General features: G+C 40.5%; 1 protein-coding gene across 1 annotated transcript; it reads right to left on the bottom strand.

The window, feature by feature from the left end:
* Window positions 1–4,187: 4,187 nt before the first annotated feature.
* Window positions 4,188–19,962, bottom strand: LOC130929473 (protein-lysine 6-oxidase-like). Its single transcript, XM_057856621.1, has 7 exons — window positions 19,357–19,962; window positions 10,373–10,481; window positions 10,160–10,297; window positions 7,799–7,955; window positions 5,494–5,589; window positions 5,306–5,421; window positions 4,188–5,225 (listed from the first exon to the last, which is right to left on the bottom strand). The coding sequence occupies exons 1-7, from the start codon at window positions 19,889–19,891 to the stop codon at window positions 5,219–5,221; spliced, it is 1,158 nt and encodes a 385-aa protein (XP_057712604.1). The 5' UTR covers window positions 19,892–19,962; the 3' UTR covers window positions 4,188–5,218.
* Between the last annotated feature and the right edge of the window lie 1,818 nt (window positions 19,963–21,780).

Here is a 21,780-nt window from a genome sequence, read left to right on the forward strand (position 1 = left end):
ACTCTCCATCCAACCTCACTGAGCTCGAGCTGTTTTGCAAGGAAGAATGGGCAAGAATGTCAGTCTCTCGATGTGCAAAACTGATAGAAACATACCCCAAGCGACTTGCAGCTGTAATTGGAGCAAAAGGTGGCGCTACAAAGTATTAACGCAAGGGGGCCGAATAATATTGCACGCCCCACTTTTCAGTTTTTTATTTGTTAAAAAAGTTTAAATTATCCAATAAATGTTGTTCCACTTCACGATTGTGTCCCAGTTGTTGTTGATTCTTGACAAAAAAATTAAATTTCATATCTTTATGTTTGAAGCCTGAAATGTGGCGAAAGGTTGCAAGATTCAAGGGGGCCGAATACTTTTGCAAGGCACTGTATGAACCTAGCCTTAGTGAACAAGTCTGAAGACCAGTAGTGGATCTTAGGCGGGGTGCTTAGGGTGCGTGCACACCTGGGCCTTCACGGGGCCCGGTTTGTGGGTGTGGTTGGGCTAGGTTTGAGCCAAAAACAAAGGTTAGATGATGCGTGAGGCTACAAAATAAGTGGTAAATAAGTGTTAAAATATTTTATGCCCCTCCACCTATTCGGCTGTTTGTGTGGAGGGTCCCGCATCATGAGTAGGGGCCCAAGAGACTTGAACCACTAGCACCCCCTCACCCGGCTCTCAGTCGGTCGACTAAATGGGCCAGGCCAGGGCCCTGTTTACATTACTTCCATTACAGCAATGAATGGATAACATAATTATTCATGATTGTGTGAAAATATTTTCCTCTTCAATCCCTCTTTTGTTCACGATCAAGATCATCTATCGCTGTGAACTATTGAAGCTCAAGCAAAATCACTGTACAATTCTTAGCCTTCTAATATTAACTGTTGAGAAAATTATCCAGTTACTCAAAGTACATCTCATGCAATCCAACATGTCTCAAGATATTTTAATCTGTCAGTGCAGTCCAGAAAGTCGTGATTTGAACATATCCAGACAGCACTTGGGTGGACTTTCCAGACACTTTCAATAACACAGACAATCTACCCTGGCAAGGAAGCATCTTGGCAGTATCGAAACCCTTTCAATTGGGATTTATCTCTCTGCAACCTTACCTTGCCTTGGTCGACATCTGTACCTCAAAGACTTTGTGTTTGCTCTGCCTGGGTTTATTTCTACCTAAACACCGACAGGAAAGAAACAAAAATCCTTTGTGTGATGACTCACTTGTGTGTGTGTGTGTGTGTGTTGTATTAATGGTAGTTATAACCATGTTTTTAATGATGGTTTCCCTTGCCGGTGGCCTCGTCATTTTTAAATGGGTGTTCTGGAGGATGGGCGGCAGTGAAGGCTTTCATTCATGCGGCTTCACAGAGGCCCGTCAGCAAACATGCCACCACTGTCTGACAGCAAATTCTCTCAATCTGCGGCTGCCGTGCATAAGTACAAAGCCAAAATACCTGGAAAGTTCTTAAAAACCGTAAGTGGTTTTATCTTAGAAGACAATGTCACTCTATGAGTTCACCAACACAACATAAGAGTAGTTAGTCTATTTTAGGGTGACCATATTTTGATTTCCTAAAAGGAGGACACTCGGCCCGGCCTGGAGACACTTAAATTTTATTTATTTTAAGTTCACTCAAAGATGCTTTAATATATTTAAAGTGTTCCTCCTCCGTCTGGATTGAAAAATAAAGCCCCCCAAAACTAGAAACTGCCATTTCTGGAGAAATTACTCTGGGCCTTTGCTGTGTGGAGATACAGATCTTAGCCTCGCACAGGTTGGTTAGGGGACATTATCAGGTAACTTCCTGTTGATTTGGGGACATTTGGGGGAAACGTCCTGGTCATATCAGGGCATTTGGGGACATATCGGGGACATGTGTTGGTCATATCAGATCATTCGGGGACATTTGGGGGGCATGTCCTGGTCATATCAGGTCATTTGGGGATATTTGGGGGGGGCGTGTCCTATTTATATCAGGTCATTTGGGGACACTCCCTATTGATATCTGGTCATTTCCTGTTGATTTGGGGACATTTGTTTTTCTACCATTAAAAATGAATGGGAAATTTGGGGACATTTGGGGGCGTGTCCTGGTCATATTAGGTCATTTGGGGACATTTGGGGGACATGTCCTGGTCATATCAGGTCATTTGGGGACATTTGGGGGGTGCGTCCTGGTAATATCACGTCATTTGGGGACATTTTGGGGCCGTGTCCTGGTCATATCAGGTCATTTGGGGACATTTGGAGGGCGTGTCCTGGTCATATAAGGTCATTTGGGGGGTCTGTCACGGTCATATCAGGTAATTTGGGGACATATGGGGGCGCGTGTCCCATTTATATCAGCTCATTTGGGGGACACTTCCTATTGATATCTGGTCATTTCCTGTTGATTTGGGGACATTTGTGGGGAGTTTCCTGGTCATAACACGTCATTTGGGGACATTTGGGGGGCGGCGTGTCCTGTTGATATAAGGTCATTTGGGGACATGGGGGGGGGGGGGGGGTGGCTTGTCCTAGTCATATCAGGTCATTTGGGGGACACGTCCTATTGATATCTGGTAATTTCCTGTTGATTTGGGGACATTTGTTTTTCTGCCATTAAAACAAGTTATAGGGTAGGGTTGACAGCGGCGTCATAAGACTGTCATAAGACCTTCATAATTATGACATGACACTATCATGGGCATTTCTAAATGCTTATGACAGATGTCATTAAGTGTCAAATTATGTAACTAGCTCCATTTATGTTCAGCTTGGATCTTTTACATCCATTCAAAAGTGAGATAATTTGCCGTATAACACTAAATGACATCTGTTGTAAGCATTCATTAATGCTCTTGGCAATGTTATGTCATAATTATGACAGTGTTATGGTGCCACTGTCAAATAAAGTGTTACAAAATACCATAGCTAGCAATTAATAAAACAACTGGAACTAGAAATGAAGAAATGATTAGCAGAGAACATGAATTTTGATTGCTATAATATCTGTGGTGATGCAGTGCATGCTAGGAGGCATGTTTGACAACAACAGTGTTGACAGCAGGTGGAAGCAGAGGTTCACTGTCTCTCCCAAGGGAGCAGTGAATGAAATGAAGCTTCTTGAAGCAATGAAGCTTTTCAGCCAGTTGGTTCAAAGCTTCATAGTGGTTCATTTGGTCTATGACAGTATGATGCCGCTGTCAAATAAAGTGTTACCGGTTACTCTTCTGGTGTAAATATTGAAGTCAGTATGCATCTTTCTAATGCAATCAAATGGAGTTGTTTTTCACAGAAAACTGCTGACAGTTAGTTTTGCCTCAGATAATCATGGACTTTAACTGCCAACAATAATCATGGACTTTTAACTGCCAACCAGCAAGGCTCATGACCTATTTTGCAAGATGAGTTAATCACCAAACGGACACACGTCCTTTTAAGTACAGCATATAAGCAACGCCGAGCTCTCTGTTCGGTGTGCATTCCTCTACACAGCTTTTGTTCAGTCATTGAATGCGCCCAGAAATTTCTGAAATTAAAACTGCGCAGTAATGATCTCTTGCCTCCAGTCTTTTACTTTGCAATCCAGTCCAGCCGTCTCACCTGAATTGAAAACGAACACGCGGAGGACCTGAAGACTGCCTCCAACAATATTCTCCAACAATATAAGTTGCGGCTTATTGTCCAGTGCGGCTTATCTATGAACAAATGCTGTTATCTTGTCACATTTGGTGGGTGGCGGCTTAAAGTCAGGTACGCTTAATAGTGCGAAAATTACGGTACATGAGCATTTGATTTTGTACATATTGAACACAAGTCTTAACAACTGGGCAGGCTCTTTGGGAACACGTCAGAGGCAGCACAGTACCGTAGTATTCTTTGAAAATTGTCAGTCAAAAAAACGCACATTTTCATGAATTTATAATACCCTGCCGGACGACCTGGACAGGATGTAAAAAGTGGATGTGTCCAGGCAAAAGAGGATGTTTGGACACCCTAGCCTATTTGAACTGTTTTGCTGATCAAAACTCTTACAATCAGCATTCCAAAAGCTGACATGTGATGCGTATCAATGTCCATAATAGCACACAAAAACACCTTTCCACCTTAGTACAGTATTTATTGTATCAAACCTGACATATAATAACAATACAGATATGTTCAAGCATTACTAACAGTCTTACAAAACTTTAAGGCATATTGCACATCCTCTCTGAATGTTCCCTTACAAATCTTGGCTCTCATTTTTCTTTGTTATTGGCAACAAATTTCCTTTCCATCCTTGAATGAACAAAAAAAAAAAAAAAAAAATCATATTACAGGAATTAAATTGTGTATTTATAAAAAGGATTTGGGGGAAGTGTGAATATTTTCATATTAAAGTTGTAAATCCCAGAATATCATGAATAAAGTTGTACATTTTAAAGAAAAATGAAACAGAGTTGCCCGATAATATCGGCCGAAAAAAACATTTTAAATATAACTTGGATCATATCAACATGTTTTTTAATATGCAGCTTGCCTTCAAAGTGAATGTAGAAACATTCTGCCTTTGTACAAGGGCTGGTCACAGCTTAGCACAGGAGTTATGCCTATTCACTATTGGATGTCTCCAAACTAAGATGCTTGGGATTTCTTATGTGAGCAGATCATTTGACCTGGGCATCGCAATACAATGTTAAGTCCACGACCGCATATATTGGTATCGGATTTTTGGAGCTGGTCAATACCGCAATATCGTTTATTGGTTAAAAATACATTATCGGACAACAAATTTTTTTAAAAAAAAATCATAATTCCACCAGAATTAAGTAGTCATTCATTGAAAACAGTTGTATATCAGACGAATAAGGTTTATTTCTTGCAAAAAGAAATGGTATTTTAAGATTTCAAAAATGGTATTTTTGCATATATTTTTTAGAGTAGCCTGTAAAATGCCGAAACGCGATTAGTTCAAAAGTTCCTTCGACAATTTACGTCAGCTGATCATTACATACACACATAACATACAATTTTTACATACATACATAAAAAATTTGTGAAAAAGACAGAACAAATAGCACCACAGAAAAAATTAATTTAAGCAATAACGTAAAAAAACAACCATAATTTACAAACATGACATGTTAAATATAGAAGAACTATATCAAATGCAACTTACTAACAACTAATGCAACTGACTAAAAGACAAACAAACAAACAAACAAAAATCCCATGCTAGGAGATCCTTTTTGGAACTTCCAGAAATCTTCACCCTCTAAAAGTAAGAATAACAAATAGATTAACATGCATGAACACCGATATACATATATGATATGAATGAATCGCCTCCAGTACCTCGTTACTCGGCAGTTGCGCGTCTGCACATAAACACCCGTGTACATAATGTCGCATCTCACAATGTTGTTGCTAAAATCCGACTCAAGTACGTGGAAGTCGGGGTTGACGGTGATCTAAGAGCGGCATTAAAAATGAGTTTTGCGAGTGTTCTGTGGAATTAAACTAATATTTTATTTTTTTCATACCTTCAAGACGTAGTTTCCCGGGGCGACGTCTGTGATGTCGATCCACTGGCAATCGATGTTGGCGGCGTAAAGGTCGTGACAGCCCGGACTGAGACCCTGAAAACACGATGTTTTCACAAAATCAGTGTTTTCAACGATGACGATAATGAAAACACTTCGTCGTCGAACATGAGCTGAAAACGTGTCATGGCAGACTAAAACAGACGAATGCCAGATTTCGTCTGATGGGATGAGAACGAGATGAAGATGCGTCACGGTTTCTGTCAGGAGTTCACTAATTTCTTATCGTATGTATAGTTAGCCTGCATATAGCAGTGTTTCGTCGTGTGACTCACGTGTTTTGAAACACATGGTATGATTTCTTTTCTTACCTTTGCTAGGGATAGTATGCCATATGTCACTTTAGCCTGTTAATGTCTGTGCTGATTGATCATTACACACTAAATGTAACTTGTAGCATTAGCATAGCTTTCACGTTAGCATCAACATTAAGCTTTATTTATCTATTTTGTATACAGTTCATGGCGTCCAGGTGGGTTTAATTAATTGAAAATTATATTCAGTTTTCCTGCTGAGTGTGTATTATCATCACGGAAAGGGTGATGTCCTTGTAGTCTCTACAAATATGTGCTAGTAGGTCAATGATCATTACAAATTGTTGGAAACCTTAATTTATTTTTGGACCATAACATTTGAATTTTAAGGACGAAAACATTTTGAGTAAACATCAATTAAAACTAGATGAAATTTGAAAATGGAGTTTTTGTTGACCAAAACTAGACGAAGACGAACACATTTTGAAATGACTAAGATATGATGAAGACTAGTAAGTAGAGATGTCCCGATCAATCGGGACGGGTCCGATCATGTCATTTTCAAAGTATCGGAATCGGCAAAAAAATATCGGCCATGCCTTTTTTTTAATATATATACTGCATATTTTTTAATTAAATCGTTTTTTAATTGTATTTAATGTTGCAGACATGATATGTTACACTCATTCAGAGTCTTTAGTTTAGGCTTAATGTAGGGTTATCAAATTTATTCCGATAACAGCGGTAATTAATTTTTTAAAAAAATGTATCTCGGTAAAATATTTAACACAATTAATGCATGCACTGCACGACCCACTCACGCATTGTCGTGCTAAATCTGTAATGGCGGCGTTTTACCTGTATAGAGAGATAAAAGGCAGCGTAAAATGAGTAGAGTGAATTTTGGCAGCCTTTGGAGCCTTTTTTTAATTGGCTAAAGCCTTACAATCTCTCTCTAAAACGATAAGAAATATCATGGGAAGCAATATGGGTAAGCAAGGTAGCAATTGATCTTTTTCTTAACGCCTTATGTTATTTCCCAACGCAGAGAAGATATATCAGTTGGTAGCACTACGCACAGTCATGGTTCCACTTCCCATCATGCATTTGGCCATGGCTACAGTATCATTTACTGAAAGCTCAACAAATACACTAGATGGCAATATTTAGTCACAATATACAAAGTCACAAGTCTTTCTATCCGTGGATCCCTCGCACAGAAAGAATGTTAATAATGTAAATGCCATCTTGAGGATTTATTGTCATAATAAACAAATACAGTACTTATGTACTGTATGTTGAATGTATATATTCGTCCGAGTTTTATTCATTTTTTTCTTAATACATTGCCAAAATGTATATGATCGGGAAAAATTATCTGGAATGATTGGAATTGAATCGGGAGCAAAAAAAAGCAGTCGGATCGGGAAATATCGGGATCGGCAGATACTCAAACTAAAACGATCGGAATCGGATCGGGAGCAAAAAAACATGATCGGAACAACCCTACTAGTAAGTATTTTTTTTTCTCAAAATACGAAGATGAAAATTAAAAGGGCTGCCGAATTGACACTGGAAAAATATTCAATCTCAACAAGACAGACAGCAAAATTTCATAAATAACCTTCAGTATGTCCAGACCTTGTAAGATATGTTGAAATCACAATAGATTTATTTAAGGTTGGAAATTTTCTTAAAGCGTCACAAGTTTAAACCAAAATTCATAAAAATATATAAAAAGTTGTTCTAAAGTTAAACAAATGTTGAGAGATTGGAGCACTGTCATGATTAGTAGAAATTGTTGTAGCCTTGAGATTTCAGATGAATTTTTGAGTACCAAAAAAAAGTCACATAAACTGGAAATGACCAACGTCCTCCTCAAAAAATGCTTCCAAAGTTGCAAAAATTTTGAGACAAGTCTCATGACAAAAAGTCTAATGAGAATTGCTGAAATCTCTAATTCCACTGGAAGTTCTACAAATTGGAGCTACCTGTGTATGGGCTGTGCATGCATAGCGTCGCCGGACCCCTGCGTCGCAGGCCGTGTCTTCCAGGCAAAAACTGGCCTTGTGTCCCTCAGCTACTTTGAGGCCTGAGGTGGTGTCCAGGAGATCATAGTTGCTGAATGCTTCCATGCTGTGGTAGTGCCTATTAAAAAAAGATATATATTGTATAGTTGTTTACAGTTAACTATTTTTAATCCAACATTGAAAACGGTAGTATCTTATTTATAGTTACCAAGGTTGCCAGCTGGTGAATGCTACCGGACTTAAACACTTATTGCCAATGGGAAAACCCAGTGGCAGTGTATCAAATACTTGTTCTCCCCACTGTACTTTAGACGATCCCCACAAAAAAGGGTGTGTTGTCTATTTTTGCACATAAACTGTGAATTAAAGAATTTTAGAACAATAAAAACACTAATTCACAAGTTTGATGCTTCCTTCTATTTCTTTTGCACTCTAAAAGTAGCAGTTTTTTAGTTTAACCCAATACAACAAAGTTTTAACTTTCCAAAGCTGTGATTAAAAAAAAAAAAAAAAAAAGCCTATTTGCTTTTCCTGTTGTACTGAACCCGTGCCGAAACGTGAGCCCCGTACTAAGGTACGTACTGAACTTGTGTGTAAAACTACACCCCTAATATACAGTGGGGCAAATAAGTATTTAGTCAACGACTAATTGTGCAAGTTCTCCCACTTGAAAATATTAGAGAGGCCTGTAATTGTCAACATGGGTAAACCTCAACCATGAGAGACAGAATGTGGAACCCCCCCCCCCCCCCCCCCCAGAAAATCACATTGTTTGATTTTTAAAGAATTTATTTCCAAATTAGAGTGGAAAATAAGTATTTGGTCACCTACAAACAAGCAAGATTTCTGGCTGTCAAAGAGGTCTAACTTCTTCTAACGAGGCCTAACGAGGCTCCACTCGTTACCTGTATTAATGGAACCTGTTTTAACTCATTATTATAAAAGACACCTGTCCAAAATCTCAGTCAGTCACACTCCACTATGGCCAAGACCAAAGAGCTGTCAAAGGACACCAGAGACAAAATTGTAGACCTGCACCAGGCTGGGAAGACTGAATCTGCAATAGGTAAAACGCTTGGTGTAAAGAAATCAACTGTGGGAGCAATTATTAGAAAACGGAAGACATACAAGACCACTGATAATCTCCCTCGATCTGGGGCTCCATGCAAGATCTCGCCCCGTGGCGTCAAAATGATAACAAGAACGGTGAGCAAAAATCCCTACCTAGTGAATGACCTACAGAGAGCTGGGACCACAGTAACAAAGGCTACTATCAGTAACACAATGCGCAGCCAGGGACTCAAATCCTGCACTGCCAGACGTGTCCCCCTGCTGAAGCCAGTACACGTCCGGGCCCGTCTGCGGTTCGCTAGAGAGCATTTGGATGATCCAGAAGAGGACTGGGAGAATGTGTTATGGTCAGATGAAACCAAAATAGAACTTTTTGGTAGAAACACAGGTTCTCGTGTTTGGAGGAGAAAGAATACTGAATTGCATCCGAAGAACACCATACCCACTGTGAAGCATGAGGGTGGAAACATCATGCTTTGGGGCTGTTTTTCTGCAAAGGGACCAGGACGACTGATCTGTGTAAAGGAAAGAATGAATGGGGCCATGTATCGAGAGATTTTGAGTGAAAATCTCCTTCCATCAGCAAGGGCATTGAAGATGAGACATGGCTGGGTCTTTCAGCGTGACAATGCTCCCAAACACACAGCCAGGGAAACAAAGGAGTGGCTTCGTAAGAAGCATTCCAAGGTCCTGGAGTGGCCTAGCCAGTCTCCAGATCTCAACCCATAGAAAATCTATGGAGGGAGTTGAAAGCCGGTGTTACCCAACGACAGCCCCAAAACATCACTGCTCTAGAGGAGATCTGCATGGAGGAATGGGCCAAAATACCAGCAACAGTGTGTGAAAAGCTTGTGAAGAGTTGTTATTGCCAACAAAGGGTACATAACAAAGTATTGAGATGAACTTTTGGTATTGACCAAATACTTATTTTCCACCATGATTTGCAAATAAATTCTTTAAAAATCAAACAATGTGATTTTCTGTTTTTTTCCCCCCACATTCTGTCTCTCATGGTTGTGGTTTACCCATGTTGACAATTACAGGCCTCTCTAATATTTTCAAGTGGGAGAACTTGCACAATTAGTGGTTGACTAAAAACTTATTTGCCCCACTGTATATATCTACAGTATATATATATATATCTACAGTATATATATATATATATATATATATATATATATATATATATATAGTCAAAATGAAGCAGGAATTCTAGTGATTTTTACTGCTAATCTGCTGTTGTTGACTTACTGGTGACAGCTGTGCCAGTCCCACTGATGCCTGGGCTTGACAGGAAGGAAGTCGGCCGTGCCCTGATTCTTCACCTTCTGTGGGAAGCGTAGGAGCACCCGGAAGTCAATATCTGTCACCGAGGGTCCGTAGGCCGACCTGGGCCCATCATTTATCATTTAGTGTAACACACTGACTGACAGACTGACTGAGTTTGTATGGGTGTGTGTTTACCTGGCCAAGCAGTCCTCCTCCGCTGCACAACGCAAGGCAAACATCTGCATGCGCTGGACGTAAGTGCCTGCTTGGACAGCGTACGGGTCCGGAACCAGGTCAGGAAGCCCTGGCAGCGTGAATTGAAGATTCATTACGAGTGGTAAATTTTGGTGTGTGTGCAAACATGCAATCCATGTGACATTAGAGAAGTGGTGGGAAATCTTTGGCGTGTGGGCAATACATAAACACTAGAGCAGTGGTTCCTAACCTGGGTTCGATTGAACCCCAGGGGTTTGTTGAGTAAGTCGAAGAGGTTTGGTGAAGGTGAAGAAACGCAAAGCTCTATTTTCGTAAGCTGATTAAATTTAGGCAAAGTGGCTTTTCAGACAAGGTTTTGGACTGGCTTGCTCCCAATTTACAGGTTTCATCCATTTCTTTTCCCTGCTAGTCCTCGATCTGTTGGAAGGAAGGGACTGGTTTGTTCAGTGGAAGGTTGACTCATATTACATACAACAGACCGATGGGCAGCATGTTCTCAAATTTTGACCTGTTTATAAATATGATTTCACGATTAGAAGAATTTTGAACGGGAATTTGCTAAATTATCAGCTTTCTAGCCTAGATACTGTATATCAATTTTGAATTTGAAAAAAAATTGCTTTATTATCTATTTCCGAAAGGTTCTGTGAATCCACATGTGAAACTAATGGGGTTCGGTACCTTTAGCAAGGTTAAGAACCACTGCATTACAGTATTTAATGCTAAAATAAGCAACAAAAAAGCGTTTTAGTGATTTTAAGTATGAACCTTCCCTCCTCAAAATATATTAGTTTGATTTTAATTGAACTATTTGGATATATTTACTTTCGTATTTCACTGATCGGCTGATGGTGTCTTATCTGAAGACAATGGACAGATTTCACTGAATTTGAACACCCCCAAATATGCAGTGGGGCAAATAAGTATTTAGTCAACCATTAATTGTGCAAATTCTCCCACTTAAAAATATTAGAGAGGCCTGTAATTGTCAACATGGGTAAACCTCAACCATGAGAAACAGAATGTGAAAAAAAACAGAAAATCACATTGTTTAATTTTTAAAGAATTTATTTGCAAATCATGGTGGAAAATAAGTATTTGGTCAATACCAAAAGTTCATCTCAATACTTTGTTATGTACCCTTTGTTGGCAATAACGGAGGCAAACGTTTTCTGTAACTCTTCACAAGCTTTTCACACACTTTTATTGGTATTTTGGCCCATTCCTCCATGCAGATCTCCTCTAGAGCAGTGTTGTTTTGGGGCTGTCGTTAGGCAACACGGATTTTCAACTCCCTCCACAGATTTTCTATGGGGTTTAGATCTGGAAACTGGCTAGGCCACTCCAGGACCTTGAAATACTTCTTATGAAGCCACTCTTTTGTTGCCCTGGCTGTGTGTTTGGGATCATTGTCATGCTGAAAGACCCAGCCATGTCGCATCTTCAATGCCCTTGCTGGGGGAAGGAGATTTTCACTCAAAATCTCTCGATACATGGCTCCATTCATTCTTTCCTTTACACAGATCAGTCGTCCTGGTCCCTTTGCAGAAAAACAGCCCAAAGCATGATGTCTCCACCCCTATGCTTCACAGTGGGTATGGTGTTCTTCGAATGCAATTCTGTATTCTTTCTCCTCCAAACACGAGAACCTGTGTTTCGACCAAAAAGTTTTATTTTGGTTTCATCTGACCATAACACACTCTCCCATTCCTCTTCTGGATCATCCAAATGCTCTCTAGCGAACTACAGACGGGCCTGGACGTGTACTTTCTTCAGCAGGGGACACGTCTGGCAGTGCAGGATTTGAGTCCCTGACGGCGCTTTGTGTTACAGTGTTTGTTACTGTGGTCCCAGCTCTCTGGAGGTCATTCCCTAGGTCCCACTGTGTGGTTCTGTGATTTTTGCTCACCGTTCTTGTAATCATTTTGACGCCACGGGGTGAGATCTTTCATGGAGCCCCAGATCGAAGGAGATTATCAGTGGTCTTGTATGTCTTCCATTTTCTAATAATTGCTCCCACAGTTGATTTCTTTACACCAAGCGTTTTACCTAATGCAGATTCAGTCTTCCCAGCCTGGTGCAGGTCTACAATTTTGTCTCTGGTGTCCTTCGACAGCTCTTTGGTCTTGGCCTGTTACGTGCCAAAGATGGCTTGCGAAAGGCGTAACATAAAACAATCCACACAAAGGTACAAGTGGACACAAATTTATTTACACAATAATCAAACTCGCAATGAACATATACAGAATGCCGACGAAGCGTGACTTCAGGGTAAGCCCAGGCCAAAACAACAAACAAAAGGAGCTACACTTAAACCCCACCCGCTAACTAAACCCTGGTCATGTAAAAGGAACAAAGAAAAGACAGCGTCTAACCTAACTTCCTACTCTATACAAAACAGGAGAAAACGGGTTGAACAGAAATGGCGACTTACCCTTACTTGCTTCAGTGCTCTTATTTACAGTGGTGAACAAAAACGATCCAATAATGAATAAACACAAAAGACCTCACCGAAAAAGCGGGAGTGTATCAAACTAGCGATCAAAATGCAAACGAGCGTGAATGGCGAGCAAACAGCTAGCGAGGAGGAACGCGACAGAATGCTGCCAAATTGCGACCTCCTAGAGTGTTGACAGCGGCAGGTTTAAGAAGCTTGGCGCCTTTTTCGGTGGCCAATCAGCGGTGGTGACGTCGTCGGTCCGTCCTGCGTCGATCAGCTGTCGTCACAGCCAGCTGGTGGAGGCGACGATCAGCTGACTGGAAGAAGCTCAGAAAATTAACTATTAAACGGCCAGGGCCGTCACATGGCCATAGTGGAGTTTGGAGTGTGACTGACTGAGGTTGTGGACAGGTGTCTTTTATACTGATAATGAGTTAAAACAGGTGCCATTAATACAGGTAACGAGTGGAGCCTCGTTTGACCTCGTTAGAAGAAGCTAGACCTCTCTGACAGCCAGAAATCTTGCTTGTTTGTAGGTGACCAAATACTTCTCTTCTCTCTTACACTAATTTGGAAATAGATTCTTTAAAAATCAAACAATGTGATTTTTTGTTTTTTTTCCCACATTCTGTTGCTCATGCTTGAGGTTTACCCATGTTGACAATTACAGGCCTCTCTCATCTTTTCAAGTAGGAGAACTTGCACAATTGGTGGCTGACTAAATACTTATTTGCTGACAAAATAATACACTGACAAAATGACACTTTGACACAATGAAAAGTACTCTGTGTGCAGCTTATTTAACAGAGTTAATTTATTTTCCCCTCAAAATAACTCAAAATATAGCCACTAATACATAAACACCCGGCAACAAAAGTGAGCACATCCCTAAATGCCCAAATTGAGTACTGCTTGTCATTTCCCCTCCAAAATGTCATGTGACTCGTTACAGGAGTGCTGTAGAGATTGAAGAGGTGGAACGTCAGCCTGTTAGTGCTCAGACCATACGCCGCACTCTACATCAAATTGGTGTGCATGGCTGTCACCCCGGGAGGAAACCTGTTCTGAAGATGGTACACAAGAAAGCCCGCAAACAGTTTGCTGAAGACATGTCAACAAAGCACACGGCTTCCTGCTGGGGTGACAGCCATGCACACCAATTTGATGTAGAGTGCGGCGTATGGTCTGAGCACTAACAGGCTGATCCCCCACCTCTTCAATCTCTGCAGCAATGCTGACAGCACTCCTGTAACGAGTCACATGACATTTTGGAGGGAAAATGACAAGCAGTACTCAATTTGGACATTTAGGGATGTACGTTTTTACTAAGAGGTGTACTCACTTTTGTTGCCAGGGGTATATTTTGAGTTATTTTGAGGGGAAAATAAATTACCGTATTGGCCCGAATATAAGACGGTGTTTTTTGCATTGAAATAAGAGTGAAAATGAGGGGGTCGTCTTATATTCGCGGTCTAGACATTATACCCATTCACGACGCTACATGGCGCCAGATATCCTTGAAGCAATGTTCTGTCATGACAGATCTCAGCTACTCTCCCCATTCACGACGCTAGATGGCGCCAGATATAATTGAAGCAATGTTCTGTCATGACAGATCTCAGCTTCTCTCAAGTTTAACCAGTTTGCAATTTTTTAATTACAATGTTTTTCCTTATTCAGATTTGTTTCAAGACTACAGTTACAGTTAGACTTCACTTTGATGGTTAATGCAGTTATTGCAATTTTGTTGTTTTATCTCAATAGATTGGTTTATTTACATTTCGAAAATCAGAAGCCATTCATTTACGAATGTGATTGCACTTTAGTTTGCGTATTTAAATGTTCAGATATTAAGATTTGAATGAGGCAAAATAAAATGCTTTTCCTCTCAAATTTATTGTTATAATCATTTGTTTCGGATGTACTGTAATTATTTTCCGTATAAAAATTAATTTGGTGTTCAAAAAGCCTTTTTTCAAGCTTCAGTCTTGAAAAAGAGTCTTATAATCAGGGCCGTCTTATATTTGGGCCAATACGGTAGCTCTATTATATAAGCTGCACACAGACTACTTTACATTGTGTCAGAGTGTCATTTTGTCAGTGTTGTCCCATGAAAAGATATACTTAAATATCTGCAGAAATGCGAGGGGTGTACTCACTTTTGTGATACACTGTACATAAAAGGTGGTGTAAGTCAATACAGATTCATTTTGCTTTGATCATTTCGCCTATTAATTAATTAGGTTCATATTTGTGAGAAATGTGGCTCTGACCCCCGTTCAAGTAATCTGTTTGGTCTTGTTAATGTCCCGTCCCCAGCAAAATATGTACATGAAGGTTATGCTGTTATATTGTCCCTACCAATGTTGAGACCAAACCAACGCCCTTGGAATATTTTACCACAATTTATGACACATAATTAGGGTTGTTCCGATCATGTTTTTTTGCTCCCGATCCGATCCCCATCGTTGTAGTTTGAGTATCTGCCGATCCCGATATTTCCCGATCCGATTGCTTTTTTTTTTTTTGCTCCCGATTCAATTCCAATTATTCCCGATAATTTTTCCCGATCATATACATTTTGGCAATGCATTAAGAAAAAAATGAATACAATTCGGAAGAATATATACATTCAACATACAGTACAAAAGTACTGTATTTGTTTATTATGACAATAAATCCTCAAGATGGCATTTACATTATTAACATTCTTTCTGTGAGAGGGATCCACGGATAGAAAGACTTGTACTTCTTAAAGGATAAATGTGACTTTGTATATTGTGACTAAATATTGCCATCTAGTGTATTTGTTGAGCTTTCAGTAAATGATACTGTAGCCATTTAACTGTTCTGCCCAAATGCATGATGGGAAGTGCAACAGTGACTGTGCGTAGTGGCACCAATTTATATATCTTCTCTGCTTTGGGAAGTAACATAGGGTGTTAAGTAAAAGATCAGCTACTACCTTTCTTCCCCACATTGCTTCCCACGATATTTCTAATTGTTGAGGGAGGGATTGCAAGGCTTTAGCCAATTAAAAAAAGGCTCCAAAGACTGCCAAAATTCGCTCTACTCATTTTACAATTCCTTTTAGCTCCATGTATAGGTAAAACGGCGCAATTATAGATGGAACGCGACAATGGGTGAGTGGGCATGCAGCGCATGCATTACTTGCGTTAAATATTTTAACGTGATTAATTTAAAAAAAATTAACGCCGTTAACGCGATAAATTTGATAGCCCTACTTTAAGACAAAACTAAAGACTCTGGATGAGTGTAAGACATTTTGTCTGTAACGTTAAATACAATTAGAAAACGATTTAATAATAAAAATATATATATATATATATATATATATATATATATATACATGGCGGAAAACACAGACAAGACTGAAAAAGCAGTTTCTGCTCTTGGACTCCTCTTTAAAAGAAACTGCTGTATTTTAAGCCAAAACAACTGTTGCGTTTAATAGAACTGTATGTCTATATGCTGCCATAGCAGATTCATGGCGCATGAAGCCCCCAAACTATTTTTAATTTGTCCGTCTTACCCTCAAAACCCTGGTTTACAGACGTCGCGCAACCGCTTTTGTTTCAACCTATCCATAAAACTAAGGTAATTAATTATATTTGTTATTCAAAATGTCTGTCGTTTTTAGCTTAGAATCATTCATTGATGTGTCATATTTCGTTAAAAAAAAAAAAAAGCTGTTTCAAAAAATTATTCACTCACATATTTTAAACTTCTAAACAAATTATATCACAATGAAAAAAATGGCGTCTGTAAAAAAGTCACGGATATCGACCTCATAACTATCGCATAATTGTATTTTTTTTTGTGACTGTCGCATTTTCTCCGATATGTTCGATGATAAATAATCCATCCAAACCAAGAAAAATAGAAAAAAAACGTTTAGAAGGGTAAATAAATGAAAAAGAACATCTCGACCACTCCTTGATGTCTGCGATTTCTGCATCGCGGCCCTTGGTATATGACCATGTTTCACACATAAAATCCCAAACAAATCCAGCTTTGGCCATTCACAGCTGTGTCTTGACACTCACTAATACATGCGACATGGAGTTTTTGGATCAAAACAAGATAAGTACGCGATAATATCTCGTTAAAGTCATGGCGTCTGTAATTCTGCTCTCGCGTGTTCTCGCCTCCAGAAAGGGTTTTGCTGTTTCAATTTTTTTTTTTTTTTTTAAATGCCCTCCTGTTCAAAAATTTTCTTCCCCCAGAAAATTGAGATTTTATGCTTTCGAATGATGTATCACACATGCATATCGGACAATTTTGAAATTTGGACAAATTGGGGGTCTCAAAGCGGAACTTCAAGCCACCCGAGTGTTTTCCGCCATATAATTAAAAAAGGCATGTCCGATATTTTTTTGCCGATTCCGATACTTTGAAAATGACGCTGATCGATCGGGACATCTTTAGTTGGGGGTGCTGCTGGCTCCAGTGGCCCAAGCCCTTGCTTGTTGGGGCAAGGGCAGCTGGTTGGGGGCCCCCTACTGGTTGGGGGCCAAAGGCGATCGCCTACTTCGCCTGAATAGTAGATCCACCTATGGATGTACTCACTTTTGTGATACACTGTACATAAAAGGTGGTATAAGTCAATACAGATTCATTTTGCTTTGATCATTTTATTTATTAATTAATTAGGTTCATATTTGTGAGAAATGGTGCTCTGACTCCCGTTCAAATAATCTGTTTGGTCTTATTAATGTCCCGTCCCCAGCAAAATGTGTACATGAAGGTTATGCTGTTATAATGTCCCTACCAATGTTGAGACCAAACCAACGCCCTTGGAATATTTCAACACAATTTATGACAGATAATATATTTCTATTTTCTCAGTATGTACTGGATACATTTTCTTAATGGAATAGTACTCAAAGTGGAATAGTAGTATGTGCATGTATTCTATGGTAGCCTATGTTGTGATCGGGGCCGGATGTATGGGGGGGCCGGGGTGGGCACGGCCCACCCAGACGCGAGTCGTGCCCACCCAATCAAAATGTCAGGAATATCTATTGTAGCGTCGCGCTGGATATAGAGAACGCACGGAGGGTTGGTCTCACCTACTTTTTTATTGCAGGATTAACGGTTACTGTTGGCCGCAACCACGCCGAACAAGCAATCACCAAAACAAGCTGTTTTTCCAACCTCGTTTGTTGTCTCGCAGTCGGACATCCAGGCATTAATGACGTCACCAGCCACAACAAAGCGTTGCCATGTTGAAATGGGGGCAAAACACGAGTCACAAGCAGTTGCTCTGTCGTGCATTGTCGTACAAACGTGTTGAACTTTTGTCTTATCTGTGGTCTTTTTTTCCGTCGGAATGACTAAAAGTTGCCATGTTGTAACACAAGGAAGAGTTCGGAGCCGCATTTGAAGTTCTTCATTCTTCCTCGTGAGAAGGACAAGCAAATGGCTGAAAGCAATCAATAGAGGAACAGTAAAAGAAGACAGTTCCGTGGACCATTCTCGCCAGTGGCAACCTAAATCCAGGCACATTTACGTTTGCAGCCGACATTTTATTACTGGTGAGTAAACTTTAATCGATTTTTTTTGCCCCAATTAGCTGCTAGGATTCAATAGACTAGGCAGTGGTTATTATTACCGTAACCGACAACTCGTTATTTTTCTTTTGCCGTGAACTGCTCTGATTGGTCAGTCGGTATATTATTGTCCTGGTGGGAATTGGTTATTTTGCCGTGACGTGTTCACGGCTAAATAACGCTTGGAGGCGAATTACCGGTTACGGCAGAAATAATCACTCCGTATATACTCCCAGTTTTCTTAGTTCCACACAGTACATATTCCAAGTAATTGATAAAGGTCAACTTACTGGGTGACTTTATGGACTTTATGAGGTAGTTGTAGATGTTTCCGAACTCCACTGCAGGCAATTCCTTTGGATTGTTTATCCAGCTATCAGCTGCGACTTTGTATGGGCAGATTTGCAGGCCAATACACGCTAATTTTAAGTTGTATCGCCTTCTCACATCTGTCGGCAGTGACTCGAGATAATAATAAGTCATGTTTAAGACGTTTTTATGCAAAAAAGACGCAAAATACAGCTGAAATATATGAATTTCAGACGTTTGTCCACGGATGTTTACCTGTGCGTGCCCCCATCTCAAAATGGCGACACGTTGCTATGCGAGATGACGTCATCGTGACATCACGCTGACTGCGAGAATAAGTAGATAGATGAATGAAAAAAAAAAAAAAATACATAAATAAATAAACCCCCCCAAAATTAATGCAGCCTCAACGGGACACAGGCCAGTGTCCTACTTGCGCCGGTCCCAAGCCCGGAGAAATGCAGCGGGTAAAAAAAAGCCTGCATTGGGGGCGCCCCCTCAAGATTTCTTAGTGCCCACTCTGGTGGGTAAACCTAGATCCGGGCCTGGTTGTGATCATGTGATGTGTGAAGACCATTTACTTTAACTCGGGTCAAAATATTAGGAATAGTTCTTCTGCATGATTACCAAAGTTACCCTACCGTTTTGGAAGTATCTGGTGCCATATCCCGCGTCTGGGGGTCGTTGCGCGTGGGCCCCCGATCGGCCCCCGAGTGGATACATGTTATAGAGCACCGAATTGCCGTGTGCCTGGAGGGACTCGTCGTTATACATCCCCTCCACTTCGTAGGACGCGTTCTCCTCCAGCGGGTGGAACGGCGCAGGTGGCCCGGGATCCCCCTCCACAGGGTACCTGAGGGGGTTCCCCACGAAGGCGACAGCCGTGCCGCGTCGCTGCCCCGCGCGCGGGGTGCGATTCGCTCCGGGGACTCTTGGTGGGATCCTGACCCTGCCGCCGGAGCCCGTGGTTCGGTCACGGCTACTGACGTAAACGCGCGCCGGGGCCTCGAACTCGGAACCGGTGCTCATGAGGCTGTGGATCTGGCCGTTGTTCTCCCACTGGATGCGGTGACGCCAGCGGCCAGCGTGCGCCGGTTCGGGGTTCTGCTGCTGCCCGCTGATGACTTGGAGTAATCCGTGGGAAAGATAGAAGAAGAAGAGAGAAGCAATTGCCATGGCAACCAAACTAAAAGCCCTTTAAAAAAGTTTTAAGAGGTCAATGAGGGGATTTCACGCGCGTTAACGTCCTGGGTGTCTTCACAGGTCCACTTGTATCAAGACTCTAAATAGGCTGGACCCCTATTCCACTCCAATACACCCACCCTCCCTGTTTTTTTTTTTTTTTTTCTTGTTCTTTTCTTCTAGTTATTTCTCCATTGCAGCCCACTGAATGAGCTCCTAATGGTCAAACCTTCTCCTTTTTAACCAGTCACTGATTTACTGGGTAAACTTTGACGTGAAGGTGTTAACTGGGTGGGCGGGGTCATTCCCTTTTTACGACACATCAGTAGGAGTATGGTAGCAGTCTATAACCTACGTTTACTTTGATGTTAAAACAGTCTAACAATATTTATAAAAAGTAAATATAAATGGCTGCAAAAATCATAATTGGCTTATTTAACATGGCATAGAAATGACGCTCTCTAGCGGCTGTTTTGTTAATATCACTACACATTTTATGATTTGGGGAAAATGGGCTCTAAAATGAAAAAATACATAGAGTATACGTACATAAATATTTCACATAAAATAAACTTGAATTTATTATTGCATTATGTCTGTGTAAGTCTGATTTTCTTGTGTTCTAAAACACACAAAAATACCTTTAGGCAAAAAGTGTTCATAATGACCATATTTCCATTTTCTCGATTTTTTGAAACGTGATTTTTAGTAATAGGTAAAACAGTGTATTGTATCACTATTTTAATTTATGGACACACACAAAAAAACCTGTAGAAATGCAGTTGTTTCATTGTATGTTTTCAAAATCCCTCTGGATTTATGTACATGAATGGCTGCATACAAATATTTGGCTTGATCCTTTTTGTCAAATGACGCTATCTATGGACTGGTTGAAGAAAACAATGAGGTGGACTTTCTCATTAACAACATACTCATCCTCTGTAAATTTCATATACATAAATGCAAACTTGTGAAAGTGAAACATAGGTTTAATGCGTTTCATAACGCTCTCCTTTACAAAAAGCCTTAACGTAACGAACTGTAAAAATGCACTGAAACTTGCCAATTTGGATCAGCGCCCCCTGCCGATACTAGTATCGGTATCGGTGCATCTTTAGTTTTAACTTAACTATACTACAGTATACATTACAGTATACAACTGTTTTAGTATGAAGAGCTTGCTAAGGGTTTGCCTGCTGTACTGATTAAATGTAAGCTAAAAGTGGAGCAAACATTAGCTAGCAAACAATTACAGTATTTCATTATGGAGTAGGCTTAGCCCCATCTGGAATCTCCACTATAGGCTACAGCTCCGAAGCGAGGTCCCTTGTTAACAAACTAAATTCAATTGATGACAAACTAAATTCAATAAATTCTTGACAAACTAGATCCAAGCCGATTTTATAAAATTACATTTCCACACCAACTTTCACTATCTGTAGGATACCGAAAAATGCCGTCATTATTTTTTTGAATAGGTGAATGTCGCTCATTGAGGCCGTGAAAATCCCGCATTTCTTACGGAGTGAGCTGGGACCTCGCTTCGGAGCTTTGTAATAGATATCGCGAGGTTCCAGATGGAGCTGGAGATAAATGGTTAATTTTTCAGCACTACACTGACACAAGACACCATCACACCAACCTTCCTTTGTGAAGTACTTTGTCACATCCTGTTGCCCTTTTCTACCCCTCTCCTGTTTTGCTTTCGTTTCCTTCCTCTTTTGATAACCCGATTTTTGTTTTGAAAACATTTCTGCAGTACCACGCACTCTGAGTCATTGACTGGTGTAAATGTGCACGGCTGCTCCCGGTCTGATTGAAGGACGGAACAAACCATTTAATGAAAATACTGGGGTTGGGATGGGGGGGCTGCTGCCAATACA

Source organism: Corythoichthys intestinalis, chromosome 14 (genome assembly GCF_030265065.1).
Source record: "Corythoichthys intestinalis isolate RoL2023-P3 chromosome 14, ASM3026506v1, whole genome shotgun sequence".
NCBI lineage: Eukaryota > Metazoa > Chordata > Actinopteri > Syngnathiformes > Syngnathidae > Corythoichthys > Corythoichthys intestinalis.